General features: G+C 35.6%; 3 protein-coding genes across 5 annotated transcripts in view; 2 read left to right on the forward strand and 1 right to left on the reverse strand.

The window, feature by feature from the left end:
* Window positions 1–5,416: 5,416 nt before the first annotated feature.
* On the forward strand, window positions 5,417–7,607 carry Neos (Neosin). The gene is made up of 2 exons (XM_067789063.1): window positions 5,417–5,904; window positions 6,711–7,607. Exons 1-2 carry the CDS (start codon window positions 5,486–5,488, stop codon window positions 7,438–7,440), a joined length of 1,149 nt encoding a protein of 382 aa, XP_067645164.1. The 5' UTR covers window positions 5,417–5,485; the 3' UTR covers window positions 7,441–7,607.
* On the reverse strand, window positions 7,413–8,463 carry mRpL50 (mitochondrial ribosomal protein L50). The gene is made up of 4 exons (XM_067789064.1): window positions 8,346–8,463; window positions 8,175–8,284; window positions 7,914–8,116; window positions 7,413–7,845 (listed from the first exon to the last, which is right to left on the reverse strand). The coding sequence occupies exons 1-4, from the start codon at window positions 8,385–8,387 to the stop codon at window positions 7,610–7,612; spliced, it is 591 nt and encodes a 196-aa protein (XP_067645165.1). The 5' UTR covers window positions 8,388–8,463; the 3' UTR covers window positions 7,413–7,609.
* Window positions 8,464–11,082: 2,619 nt separating this feature from the next.
* skd (mediator complex subunit skuld) overlaps window positions 11,083–15,473 on the forward strand; it is a 122,397-nt gene continuing 118,006 nt past the window's right edge. For 2 of the 3 annotated variants that reach the window (XM_067789079.1, XM_067789086.1), the window contains exon 1: window positions 11,083–11,268. The gene's annotated coding sequence lies outside the window, so the exon portion shown is untranslated. The remainder of the gene's footprint in view (window positions 11,269–15,473) is intronic. The other variant, XM_067789087.1, reaches the window with a different exon arrangement.

Here is a 15,473-nt window from a genome sequence, read left to right on the forward strand (position 1 = left end):
AAAAACCTTTTAATTTGAATTTCTGTACCCAAGTTCATTATATTTGTGTAACACAAGAATCTGGAGGTCAATTCCTTAACTTTGATAAACTGAAAAATGTACACCTATTGAAAACTCATTTGCATTTACACTTTGAATTTAATTGTGCTTTTATGCACAAAATTTTGAAGCTAAAAATAAAATTTTCATTTGTCAGAAAAAATAAATAAAAAACGGCCTAATGTCAAAAAACCCTATCGAAATACAAACTGGCTTCTTTGTTTTTAATGAACTACGTTGTATTTTCTTGTATTTCGTTAGTTTTTTCAAATATAGTTCACACACTTACACCAGTACTGAAACCTTATTGGCTCACTCGACAAAAAATATTACAGAAAATACAAGAAAAATACATAGAAAATAAAGTAGTGTCATATAGGAGTTTGATTTGTTTACACTTGCAGCACCATTTTGTGTAAACAGCCTTAGAAGTGAAATTTTTCCATGTTACACGTGTGGCGCTTTATATTTTGACTCTAATTTAAATAAATTTTTCTTTCCATATGTTTCCGCATTGTTGCAGACTACAAATCTTTTAGTATTCTTATTTCCGCGGAAATATATGCAACTATTTCATCTGTAAATACTACAAAGTTTTATTAAACTAACAAATGCAACTCAGCTTGAAGTACTCTTACGTACCAAAAATGCAACTCTAGACCTGAGATTTGCATCAGATGAGCGAGGCTGTTTGTAGTTTTGACATTTATCGCTTAGTTGACACACTTGTATAGGTACACTATGATCTCTTAAATCAAGGCCGCAATATAAATATCTACATAAATTAAATCGTTAAAATCACATCCTCAGTTAAAAATATTTAATAATTACCACGCTTAAAACGTTTGTCGATTAGGTTGACGCATGCTAAATTTATTTTAATATCTTTTTAACACTGATATATGCACAGCAAAAATTTAAATAGAACGAACAATTCGAAGAAATAGTAATGAGCGAATCATTCATACCAAAAACTAGTAGTTCGATAAAATAGTAATGAACGAATCATTCATACATAAAACTAGTAACTCGAAAAAGTAGTAGTGACGAATCATTCATGCCTAAAACTAGTAATTCGAAAAAATAGTAATGAACGAATTTCAAATGACTATCGAATGAATGAAAATTAGTGAACTATCGAATAACTCGATAGTTTTCATTCGATAGTTCCCAACACTATTGAATACAAAGGCTGTAAACTCGAGCAAGTTGGACACCGTTGATTTACCCTTGCAAAAGCCATGTTGTGAAAAGTCAATTAATGAATATACTCTAAAAGCAATCTGTTTTTTGATAATCAATTCAAATAGCTTAGGAATAGTGTTGAGTTTGGCTATTCCTCTATAATTTATAACACACGTTCTGCTTCCATTTTTATGCAGTGGTATAATGAATGATTCTTTCCACTTCTTGGGGAATACCCCTTCCTTCAGAGACGCATTAAACAAACAGGCTAGAGGTCGATATAAGTATCGAGCACAAGATTTCAGCACTACCGACGGAATTTGATCTGGACCACTAGAGTAAGAAATTTTTAGATTTTCCAGATGAGTTAAAACATCATCAGTACATATATATGGGACAGCCTGGGAATCCAGAGGAGACAATCTGAAAGGATAATTCGATGGCGGGTAATCATAGGTGTTTGAATAAGTAGATTCGAAGAAATCCGCAAACATGTTAGCAATTTCGAAGCTATCGTTGGAAATCTGATCATTTAACTTCATTGTAGAAGGAAACCCTTTTATCTTCCTTTTTGAATTAACAAAGCTGTAAAACGACTTAGGATTAACAAAAATTTGGCTTTTAATCCTACTGATATAGTTCCTATAACAAATTCTGTTCAATGTGTTATATTTGCGACTTCCTTGTTTTATAGTTCTCTTGATGCTTTGTTTGAAAGCTGTGTCCCCCTTCGTTATTCCACTACCACCACGGGTAAACCACCTTGGTTCTCAAAGCAACTATTAAGACTTGATAATATTAAATCTAGACTCTATAAGCGTTTCAAAAGATCTGGTAAAGCTATTGATTTATCTAAATATTTAGTGGCGCGCTCCAATTTTCATCGTCTTAACCAGCAGTGTTATAAAGGTTACTTATCATGTTGCAAATTCCAATTTACTAATAATCCGAAAAGTTTCTATAGATTTGTTAATTCCAAAAGGAAAATTTCTGGTTTCCCATCTACTTTTATTTATGGGTGCAAAAACGCAAATTCTGATCACGAAATCGCTGATTTATTTGCTGAATTCTTTAAATCAACCTATTCATCCCAATGTGTCCAGTCTAATCTTTACCCATATTGCTTGGAAAGTTCTAATAATATTTTAAACCCATTTATTGATAAAGATACTGTTCTTAATAAACTTCTTGCATTGAAACCGATATCTTCGCCGGGTCCGGATGGTGTTCCTAGTTGTGTACTTAAGTACTGTGCTGTCAGCTTATCAGAGCCTATCTTTAAATTATTTAAACTGTCTCTGGAATCCGCATCATTCCCATCTATTTGGAAACAATCGTTTATTATACCTTTGCATAAAAAAGGTAGTAGGTCTAATATTGAGAACTACAGAGGCATAGCTAAGCTCTCAGCTATCCCTAAAACTTTTGAGCAGATAATTACATACCAGCTTCAATACTTGTGTAGCTCTTTAATATCACCTTGTCAACATGGTTTTGTTCATCGGAGATCAACTACTACCAACTTGCTTGAATTTACGTCTTTTGTTATGAATGGTTTTTTAGTTTGCAAACTAACAGATGTAATTTACACCGACTTTAGTAAAGCATTTGACTCTGTTAATCACGAGCTCTTAGTTACCAAACTTGATCTTCTGGGTTTTCCAGCGCCTTTATTAAGTTGGATTTCAAGTTATCTTGAAAATAGGACTCAGCGAGTTTTCTTTAACAACAATCTTTCAAAGTCGTTTGATGTAACTTCTGGCGTGCCCCAGGGTAGCCATTTGGGTCCATTACTCTTTAACCTGTTCATTAACGACTTACCAAAGGTTATATTACATTCTAGAGTTTTTATGTATGCAGATGATGTAAAACTTTGTTACACATATCTGCCTTCGAACTTGTTCTGTTTTAATCAGCTTCAGGCCGATCTGGACTCATTTCAAAGCTGGCGTACTGCAAATTTACTTTTTTTGAATTACTCTAAATGTAAGCAAATGACTTTTCACCGTGTGAAGCCGGTCCTATCATCTTATACACTTAACGGCGACCCCTTGGAGCGGATATCTATTGTTACTGATCTAGGAGTTATTTTTGATCCGAAATTAAGTTTTACCACACATATTTCAACCGCTATAAACAAAGCAACTGGTGTATTAGGTTTTATCAAACGTTGGGCTAAAGAGTTTGATGACCCTTATTTCACAAAGATCCTTTATACCTCGCTGGTACGTCCTATTCTCGAGTACTGTTCATGTGTCTGGTCTCCGATCTATCAAATCCATGTTGATCGGATTGAGTCGGTCCAGAGACGGTTTTTAATTTTTGCATTACGAGGTCTCAACTGGGAATCAAGTACTCATCTTCCACCATACAGGAATAGACTTCTTCTAATTAATTTGCCATCTCTAGAGAATCGTAGAGTATTACTTGGCGTTATGTTCATTCACAAGCTCATCATTGGTGTGATTGACTCCCCTGACCTAATCAGTCAACTAAATTTTGCGGTTCCTGCTAGGGCGTCCAGGCATTTTGTGCCTTTTCATTTACCTCTATGCCGGCAAAATTTTGCTAGAAACAGTCCCCTGCGCCATTGGTGCTCGCGGTACAATGATTTGTATAACTGCATTGGCTTTGAATGTTCGTTTGCTGCTTTACATACTGCTATACTCTTATGTTTAGCCTGATATTTTAATTTTATTTTTTCTTATACAATGCGATGTCAAATGTTTATAACATACAAATTTTCTATGTACCTTTTTTGAATTTTTTTAATTTTAAGAATGGCTCTGTATTTTACATATATATCTGTCTATTACAATAATTAGTCGACCGCTTTGTGTTTGCGTCGACTTTAAATAAATAAATAAAAAATAAATAAAAAAAATAAATTTAAAAATTTTGTAACATTGCAACTTAAGTTCCGCACCTGAAATTCGGATGGCACATGTCGTGTACCAAAAGACGGGAACAACGAAAAAAGCGACAATAGTACCAACCGGTTTTTCGCGAATAACTTTAAAACAATTAAAAAAAATATAATTCCCGCTTATGGATACTAAATCTTTGACGAAAATTCGTGTCATTGGGTATCACTTTCGACAAGTTCGACGCTATTTTCGGGTGCAAAACTTATGTTGTAATATTACCAAATTTTGGAATTGAAAAGCTTTTTTTCATAAACGAGGAGTTTCCTAGACTTTCGGATGATAATTTTGTAATTTTTGTTGGAAAATCGTGGTACACTATTCAAAATATTCCCGTTTTTTTACTGAAAAAAATGTTAGAAATCCGTATGATAATTTTGTGATTTTTGTTGGAAAATCGTGGTACACTATTCAAAATATTCCCTTTTTTACTGTAAAAAATGTTAGAAAATGTGAAAGCACCCTAAGCCAAAGGAAATGTCGACGAATTCTTCTTCTTATGCTTTGCTAGTAACAAAAGTGGGAAGTTTCCTAGTTTTCATGGGGCCAGTGTTGCTCGATCTGCCATTATCCATAAAAGTACGCCCAATCCAATCACCGTGCATAACAAGCCAACCTAATATAAACGCACGCAAGTGATTTTCTGTCAAAAATTTCTCATGCACATACAACTTGTATGGGAGCAACCCAAATTGAATTTTCTGCGTGAAAACCTAACTCGATTTCCAAGTTTTGTTCTTCTGACATTTAGATTTGACGTTTACACACATGCTTTACATTGTCGCAACGCATGCTTATTTGGGTTAGGGCAAAAAACACCGGTTGTTTGCGTCATTGTGAATGATGACAAAGTGTGATCTCTTATCTGTCAACTGCCTGACAGGCTGTTCAATATGGCTACTTTTCAGCGTTTCGACAGGCTGTTCAATATGGCGGCGCCTATCTTCAGCGGGTGATAGAAAGAGATACAGAATGAGACAGCAATAGTCAAATACGAATCAGGTGATCCAATCACTTTGGAATTTTGACGTTTATGCAGAAGAGATCACACTTTGTCATCATTCACAATGGTTTGCGTGCGCTAAAAAAAAGCAGTGCGGTTTTATTAGGTTGGCTGGTAAGATTGCTTTAAACGCATCAAGATGAAAAACTGTTTGAGTGACGGGGCAATTAGGTGCGTATGGATAACCTTTATGTCGAATGTAAGTAAGCCTTAAGCGACATACATGGATATGGTAATCGATTAACTGTGAAATTGTTGATCTCTGGCCATATATTTATTACATCTCTACTTTTAAAGCAACCAAAAAAATTAATTATTGGACCGGCTTGTCACTATGGCTGAAAATGAGAATAAGCAAAACCCAAATTTAAAGATTATACGCGATCCTAACTTGGCAAAGAGTAGAATTTTCGTAGGAAATCTTCCTACGTGCACCCGCGAGGAATTGGAAAGTATATGTCTGCCCTATGGAAAAGTTTTGGGATCATTGGTGCAAAAAAATTTTGGCTTCGTGCAATTTGAGAATGAGGAAATTGCAAACAAAGTAGCTTCTGCACTTAATCGATCTATTTTTAAAGGGAATACAGTAACTGTAAGAAATGCCGCTTCGAAGCAAGCCAAGCAAAATAAACAGGATCAAGCTGGTGGCACAAATGTAAACAATACTCAATTTGGTGGAGATACTGGCGGATCCAATAATCCGAATCCAGATTATAATGATTGTGAAATTATAGTTATTGATCGCCGGAATACGTAAGTTTCTTAATGTTATCATTCCATGTAGATTCCTGATTATAATTGGCGTTGACTATTGTAAAACGTCCGTGTACCCGCATTGCTTCCTGTTAAAAATGGCTGTGATGCCTTAAGAGCCGTTTAAAAAGCGATATTAGAGGGTTGGGTATACATCAAGGGTCGATTTCGTTCCAATCGAAAACCAAAGAGCTTTGACCTTTGAAATTTTTCTTAAGGTTCTCAAGGAATTTCCCATTGAGAAATAATCCGTGATTTTTAGTTGGTATTAAAAATTTATTAGTATTTTGTTGTTTAAGTACTATGATATAACTATCACTTTTCATCTGCTCTTTCACAATTAATTTATATATAACTACACTCGGTACAAAAATCTCTCGATTTTTTATTCCAAATTTTGGCCAACAGCGCTTTTTCTTTTTTTTTATATAATTGCATTTATTTCACAAAGGTAAAAAAATCGGAGGTACAAAATTTTACCTGTAGCTTTTTTGAAAACTTCACTGTATTTTAGTACATTTTTTTAGTAAGTATAATATTAAGTTGTGGGAAAACTATAAGCCTCCAGTGGGTGGGGATGGTGGTTCACCACCCCAACCACTACCTTCTGGACCCTTATGTATAACCTACCCATTTTCTAATTCTGTGTTTGAGGAGCTATCAAAGTCAACTCCCTACGTTCTACCGCTCACATCAAATATTGAATGAAATCCGACGACCGAAGTTTAAAAACGCCAGTTGTACTTAGGAATATGAGAGGAAGAATGTATTGCAATCCTTTTAACTTGTATATAATTTTTTTATAGAAAATATGCTGAGTACATTGAACAGCGCCTAAAGGATATAAACCTTAGGGTGGATGTACTTTTCCCTAATGAGGATGTGCCACTTGGCAAAGTGCTAGTAAATATCTCTACACGCGGTTGTTTGTATGCTATATTAGTGACACCGCAACACGAAGAGCACAATAGCATAACTGTTAATATTTTATATGGTCAGCCCGCAGAGCATCGAAATATGCCGGTCGAGGATGCTATCAAATTGATTGCTACAGATTTTCGTCAAAAGTTAGCTTGCGATGCCGCTCAAAAAGCAGCATTTGTTCCAACTGTGCCAGTTGTTGTGCCCAAACCACTGCCAATAGCAAATGAAAATTTTCGTCATCCTCGTGCAATACAAACACTACTTAATTCGTTGGCTGATAATATGACCCTTACTGTACTTCAATATGATAGAATAATAAAATATCTACAAGAACGTCGCGAATTGCAGGTAAACATTGAACTGGGCGATGCCGCGGATATAGCAACAAAAGTACCCGATCCTGAAATTGAATTGCAAAAAAAAATACTTGACATTATGAATAAACCATCTATAGCCGAAACTCATTATAAGCTGATGTATCCTACTTTGGATGCGGTCAGAACTGACTATCGCGTAATGGAGCTCTTAAAAGATACACGCGTTCAGAAAGCTCTTGAGTCTTTAATGGATTCAAATTTGGTTGCTACTGTTGAGAACTATATGAAATTTTAATACCGTTTCAAACTATCAACATGGACATATTAATTACAAAAAAATATACAAATGATATGTATTCATATTAAAACGTAAAGACCCATATTATGGCCACGAACGTTTCTTTAATATGACCCTTACTGTACTTCAATATGATATTATAATTAAAAATCTACAATAACCTATATTATGGCCACGAACGTTTTGCTTCATGCCCTTCATATTTGCCACGATATTTAAGTCCGGTTACAAGTGTAGAACTTTTGGGAAAAGCAGTTTGTCCCTTGAACTTTGTATCTGTGTCTGGATGGTAACGCAAATAGTCATACTGTATATGCAAATTTTCAGGTAGATCCATGGTCTTCAGCGCATCATATGGCGTTGTAGTGTTGACGGGAGTTTCGTAAAATTGGACTACATCATCTAAGAATAAAGATGTTTTTAGGAAAATTTTGTGTTGATCATAATGATGATTGATGTGTGTACGTTACCAATACTTTGCATTTCGTGTACTTGAGAGTTTGGTACACTATGCTGAAAATTCTTGTAACATGCGTCCAAAATTCTGAACTTTTCTTCCAAATTTTTAAGTTTGTATCCAATGGACTTGGGTATCTTCAGATTGTCACAAATTGCATGTACTGCTTCCACAATATTAGACCCAGGACTATAAGATTTCTGCGATCGCAAAAATCTGGAGAAGTATGTTAGCTGATATAAATTTAATTTTGAACGTATCATATTATGGTTACCCTTTTGAAGCTATGGATTTTTCCATATTCTTCATGGTACCGCGAACTTGTAGTTGTGGTCCATTTGCTGCGGCAGTGGAATAAGTTGACGTAACAATCTGCCATGTTTTCTAATTCCATGTCAATTTATTGGGTTATAAATGTTCTCAAAGATTCAACAAGGATACTTACATGTTTTTGAATAAAAAATTTTATGTATTTACGTAAACTCATTTTGTAGCTTTCGATTAGTAGGGACTCGGTCCTAGGGATGCACAAAGCAATCGATAATTCTACGATACGATTTTGACATTTGTCCATCGAATTTACAAAAACAAAGTACATGGCATGGTTCAATTATATGGTTGGGTCATCTGTAAAGCAACAAAATATGTCTGTTCAAATTGTCAAAATCTGTGTATTGGTGTTGGTGCGAATTATATGGAATGGAAACATAAAACTTAGCAGTTTTTGTATGTGTAAGAAAATGTTACCAATGTTTTGGTTTCATTTTGAGTTCGCCATCTCCTTTTGACAATCCCTTCGGCCATGCAATGAAATCAATAAAATCAGCTGATGAGATGAGCCAACCATATAATTGAACCATGGTACATGGAAATTGTATTTATTTTGAAGGTATGTCACTATGCTGCCACCTTGTATCGTTCCGCCATGTATAAATCAAATAAAATATGTATAAAAAGGCGTGCACCTAAGCGACGCGACACGTAGCGACAACATATTCTTTGCATGTATTCTTATGGAATCATGTACATATACCCTGCAAAAATTGTTGGATTACGTGTTCCATTTTTTTCATGTTGGAGTACTCTAATAATACTCCTTTGCAATGCGTTTGCGGACCACCATCAGCCGATCATTGCTCGTTTTTTAGCGACTGTGATCACGACACGATGACGATCGAACAGAGTTGCCAAAAGTAAAATATTGCATACAAATAACTGATAATAAAATTTTACTATGGCAACTCTGATAAAATGCAACCGCGAACTGGTTTTATGTATACATACTATAGTATAGAGAAATATTAGTTTCTTTATTCACGCAAATGCTAAATAACATAAGAATATTCGTAGTAAAAAATATAAAAGTTGTATTGCTTTCTTCATTTACCTTCATTTTAAATTAAATTCACTCCGATATTTTTTCCGACACAATTCCTCTTTAGTACTTTGGCATATGATCCTCTGCGGGTGCTCCATGGAGTACTACAGTGAAAGTACTTTGGAAAGTACTCTCACGTATGTACTCTATGGAATACTCACAAACAAAGCGAGAGTGGGATCACCTACTACTCTCTTAGGACATCGCAATGTTAATTGGAGCCCATATTTTGTATGAATACAGATTAGTTTTGGAATACTCCTTTACTCCCAAAGGAGTATTCCTTACATTATTTATGGAGTAATCGCGTTTTTTGAAGGGTAGCGACAGTCGGACGACACGACACGACCAAGTTGACCAACTAGGCCAAAATGCCGCGAATATTTTGTGGAACGTGTCGCTTCTTGTTTCGTCGCTTAGTGTGCACACACTTTAATCAGCCGTCCCATGCTGCACCTTCTATCCACAATCACATACATAGATTGCGCATTCGCGATTTCAAAATTGCTTCGTCACTCGCAAAATTATCGCCGAGGCGTACACAAGAAGATTGCGCATTTATTTGTGTTCTAACCGTACTATCGATAGTTTGGAACAATTATGTCTGATTCACAATTAAGATTTTCATATTCAGTAGTTCATATCTTATTTCATGCAGCTACAGAACAAAATTGTTGAGCTATATAGAAAGGAATCTAGTGACGATGTCAAAAAAATTCAAATGCACAATTTTAATAAAAATATGCTTTTATTTAAACAAGTGCTAATTATTTAATAAAAACTGAAATTATATCAAAAACTAAGGGCACTTCGCCCTGCCTTAGAAAATATTACTTTGTTATTTAGTTAACGCCTTTTTGTTAAATAACATCTTCGAGATGATTTTCCATAGATTCATTTAGTTTTTGAGCTGATTTGCGTGGTATCTTATGCCTTTCCTCGACAAGAGTAGTTTTTAAATTGACAACAAATTTTCAATGACATTTAAAGCGAGAGATTGTGGAAGTGGATTCATGAGGTGTGGACAGTTCCATATTTCCCATGCCTGCACAATCCCAAATTTGTGTTAAGGGTCCTTGTCTTTGTTATTACGAAATGGATCACGTACACATAAATTAGGGGTACTTTGCAACAAATTGTCTTTTTGTAAGGTTAAATCCAAATTTTTGTGCATCGTTCCATCAAAGAAAGTTATTTTGCCAACACCAGAGGCAGAAAAGTAGGCCCAAAACCATCACACTTCCACCGCCATACCATACAGTTGCCTTCCATTTTTTGTTTTTTTTTTTTGTGGCTGAAAAACTTCACAAAAGCTATCACATTTTGTGTCCTATTCATTTGTTAAATTGCAGTTTTTAACTGTTAAATGTTAGAAAAGTGCCAACAAGTGGGACAAAAAATTTTACTAGCAAACATTTGAAAACAACCTTAGCCAAAGCAAGTGTTGATTTCTTATGTCTTGCTTTCAACAAAAGTTGGCTACTTTTCATGTCAAATACGTGCAAACTAATCATGTATGAGGTTGCGTTAGACCTGGTTATCTTCATATTCTTAATTAACTGCAAATCGTTAGTTATGTAACTAGACTTGCCATATAAATTTTTCTTCGATAATCGGTAATTATGAACAAGTTTTTTTCATAGAAAAGAACAAAGTCCAAAAACTTAACCAACTACTGAAAAAAACGGACTTTAGAATGAGTACGGGAAAGATCTTTCAATTGTATGAATCGGTTGTGATCTAGCCTCACCCTAAGGTGTTCATCGTTGTTAAGTCTTTCATCTCTAGTTTTGAAACTGTTGAACTTGACAACGAAAAAGCCAACCCGATATCTTTAGTGTGGTTAAACGAGACAAGCAGCACATAATTCAGCATCAAGATAAAACGTTTTATCCAATTTTTTTAAGTTACTTGTAGTGAACTTTAAAAATATATATAAATGGATGAACAAGTATGAAGTTGTGTTTGTAGCAGTGATTAAAATTAATAGGTTTGATACTAAATATAAAAAAAAACAGTATAAGTCAGAATGCTGTGTGAAATGGTTATACATACATTTACTAAATCATGGACCTATTTACATTATGCTAGAAAGAGACCAACTAGATTGTAATGGGAGAAAATCAATTCAAGAAATATCGTTCCAGACAGTAGCATGCAGTGTTGTATTTAGGGGATTGTGACAAAGTTTTATACTAGCCGTGTTTTTTAACACGCGTATATCCGTTTACGCTTAAACTTTATATTGACTGCTAAGAGACAAACTATAAATACACCTCTGAAATTGCTGCGCATAAATTTTGTCCTACCAAATTTCAATACGCATTATACTCAGATGTAACTGAAATATGTGTCTTTGTTTCACCCTGTACACTAATTCTATGTATTATATGTGTGTCCACAATTCATCGCAACTGATTCAGCTATATGTTATACCCTATGGCCATCAGAGCGTTGCGTCTCCGCTTTTCGCTACACCCTGTTGCTGTAGCTAGTTGTTTACCACAGCCGCTAGATGGGTCTCCTAAGCATTATCTAAGCGAAGATAGGCGTTTTTTAACACGCGCAAACGAAACGTATACGCGCGTGTTAAAAACACGGCTACTATTACCAACGTTTAGTGGATCCCAAATGCCCATGACTTCGTACTGTGAAAGATTTAAGGGCCAATTAATTTTCACTTATAACCATGATCAGATAAAACAGCTGATCGAACCTACCTTATGCAAATCAATGTAATCGATTAATGGTGCCATACCATAACGCTAACGCCATAACCATATCATAGCCAACCAATTGGTTTTTGGTTTCTCGCCATATCCATAACCTAAAAATATTTGAGTTGCTGAATTTAACTTTTTGTAGATTTTATTAATTGTTTTGAATACGTTATGACTAAGATACTTATTTTTTGTGGAATATGTTTGTAATTTATGGCGTTTTCTTCATTTTTATGAAATTTTCACGATTTTTAGGTTAAGGCACCACTAATCGATCACATTGGAGATATGGTTACGACTATGGCGTTAGGGTTAAGGAGGTTAAAGCTGGAGACATTGGTGCTTTATCGGTAACCGTATCGGTAACCTTTTAACAGCTGATTCGACCAACCTTATGAGAATCAATGCAATCGATTATTGGTGCCGCTAAAGTCGTAACCGTATCGTAGCCAACCAATTGGGTTTTGGTTTACCGTCGTAACGATAAACAGCTGATTACGTTAGGGATACGGATACAGCGATACGACATACGGCACCAATGACTCCAGCTTTAATTAGCCCTTTACTCAGGAATTTTTGACGTTCCCTTTTCTTTTTTCTTTCTACAAGGGCTCCCCTGTACACTTTTTCCTCTAAAAAAATTAGTAGCAAGTAATAATAACAGTCACCAATCGCTAATACACGTCCACAAATGTCGGAATAGGACGTAATAAGACGCGTTTTGGCATGAGTTAAAGATGATTGAAATAATAAGGTTGATATTTATTTGTAATGTACCAACTTGGCGGGTATTAGAAAATTACTTTCTATACATTTTGAAGATGTTTTTTTTTTTGAGATTTGAGATTAATGGTTGGGTTCTATGACCACAGCGCCAGGTACAGAATCAAAATGGTCTTTCAATATTGTCGTTTCATTCCACATGTTCACCCGTTATTCAATATTTAAGTTCCGCTATTTCTCGGAATGTAAATGTTTTATGGGTTTTTAAAAGGCACCATGCCATGCACAAAATCAATAGTAATTAGGTTTTTAAATGGCACCACGCCAGGCACAAAATAAGTGATATGTATGTATTTCAAAAGTTATTTGTAACACTGATTCCTGTTAGGAGTGCAAAGACACCATCCAGACTCCTAACTCCGTCAAAACGCCAGAAGGAAGCACAAAGCCAACCTTGAGACCTTTCTAAATTTTCAGCTCAACTAAAAAAGCCCGTCAAATTGTAGTTGAGCCGAGGATGACGCTGCATGACCACTCCAACGAACTGACTAGAACAGAATGATTAAGATTATTATATTAATACATATTGTGATTGTTGGAAAGAGGATATAAAGGTAAACGTCTAGAACAGAGGTCGACCGCTAATACGCGTCCAACAATATCGAGAGATTTGTCAAAAAAGACGCGTATTGACTTCGACAACAATGAAAAATGACCCCGACCACTCCGATACCGGGATTATTGTTGTCGAAGTCAATACGCGTCTGGTTCTCCCGGTATTTTTGGACTCTTATTAGCAGTCGACCGCTGTTCCAAACTTCAACCAAAAAATGTTAACTCCATTCTGAATTCCTACAAGTGAAGAATCAGAGTACATATTAAATAGGCAGTTCACAAGGTCTGATATCCAGTGTGTGTCGTATGATTTTAAACCTGTCGTGTGTGCTTTGTTGTGCAAAGTTTTTTTTAAAAAATTAACTAATTTTTAAAATTTCAAAGAACTTTAGTAAAAAAAATGTAAAAAAAAACAACGAAAAAACAGTAAGTATCATCAAAAATGTAAGCGGTTACATAAATTAAGTTTTTTCAATGCCTTTTGCTGTTGCCTCTTACAGATGTATTTAGATACAACGTACAACTCATTGTAGTGTTCACAAGGGTAGTGATTAAAAATATACTCTATAATACAATAAAAGACCTTGTGAATTTCCTGAATACTCATTTTAAAAATCTAGTTATTAGTTAATCCGAAACGGAAAAAAGGGTTATGCGTCTATCAAAAGAAATTTACGAAAAACCAAACAGTGACCCCGGACCACTCCGTAACCGGGAGTGTGGTCAGTAGTATTTTTGTGCAGAATAATTTTCTGCATTGGCGGCTTTCGACTTATAAAAAATTACCCTAGCCGGTCCGCTAATGGGTCGCAATCAAAACTTAATCCACGCAAAATCACTTTGTACACATTATTTTTTTCCTGTGTACTTTAAAATTACAACAATTACATTAAAAGTTTTTTTAATTCGGTATCAAAAATGTTCGAAAAATACTACTGAAGAAATGATTTAAGTAATTGAACAACGATTTAACAGTTGATTGAGGCTGTTTACTACTGTGAACGTTTGTTTAAACTTTCGCCTCAGAGCAATCGAAATTTAATGCATAAAAAGCTAACTCGATTTCAAATATTTGCGTGACATTTCAGTTTGAAGCTTGCAAACATGTTTTATATTATCGCAACACATGCTCATTTCAGACCCCAGGGGCTTATGGGGCTTAGAATATACCCCGGCAGGTATGCCTGTCGTAAGAAGAGACTAAAATACCAAATTGATACAAAGGGTTGGGTAGCGCAATATATAGCTTGTCCAACCCAATTGTCAACCTCGCCTACCCGTGGCGAATCCTGTTTTGTTAACATCCGAGGCTCTGGCGACCCCGAACTCCTGAGGGATCTAGGGGGTAGGGGAACGGCATGGCTTAGAAGGTTCCCTGTGGCCTTATCAATCCTTCGCGAGATGGTCGGGCTAGTTCCCTATTGGTGCTTGTTACCGGAACGTACCGGATCTGCATCCGGAAAAGGACCTTCAACATCGATAACACTCCCCAGGGTCTTCGGTGAGTGTCCCTATCGCTACGACAACAACAGGTGAGGCTGTAACTCTTTCAAGGGGTGTTGTTCTTGTGTAGCAGAGGAATATTTGAATTTGTTGTAATTTTTGTGATTTTGTTGTACACACACACATCTAGGCAGAAAATTATTTTATTCGACTGACCAAACCAGTGTCATTTTATTTAAGCGCGGCCGAAGGTCGCCAGTTCAGAAAGCTGCTCTCCACGAGAAATGAATACTAACCCCGATTTTGGAGCGGCTCTGGTCATTTTTTTTGCGTTTTTGTGAGCATATATTGATAGAAGTTAAGAGGTCCAAGAGGCGTCTTTTGAATCCTCTACTGACATTTTTGAACGTACCTACATACATATATTAGCAGTCGACATCTGTTTATACATGTTTAATTCTGTCAAGAGATATTTGCAAAAAATATAAATTTTTCTTGTGGCTGTAATTTTGATCCCCAAATCAGTATTTTGAAGCCACCTCCGGTGTCAAAATAAGCGTAGCGGGTCGCCGTTCGGCCTCAACATCAAACTTGCTTTTTAGGGTAAAGTGCGGCATCCATCTACATTATAAGAAAACGCTTGCGAAATTTTTTTATTTTTATTTGTAAAGTTTGGCTTACAATAGGAAAAAAA

This window comes from Eurosta solidaginis, chromosome 5 (assembly GCF_040869045.1).
Source record: "Eurosta solidaginis isolate ZX-2024a chromosome 5, ASM4086904v1, whole genome shotgun sequence".
In the NCBI taxonomy this organism is placed as follows: Eukaryota; Metazoa; Arthropoda; class Insecta; order Diptera; family Tephritidae; genus Eurosta; species Eurosta solidaginis.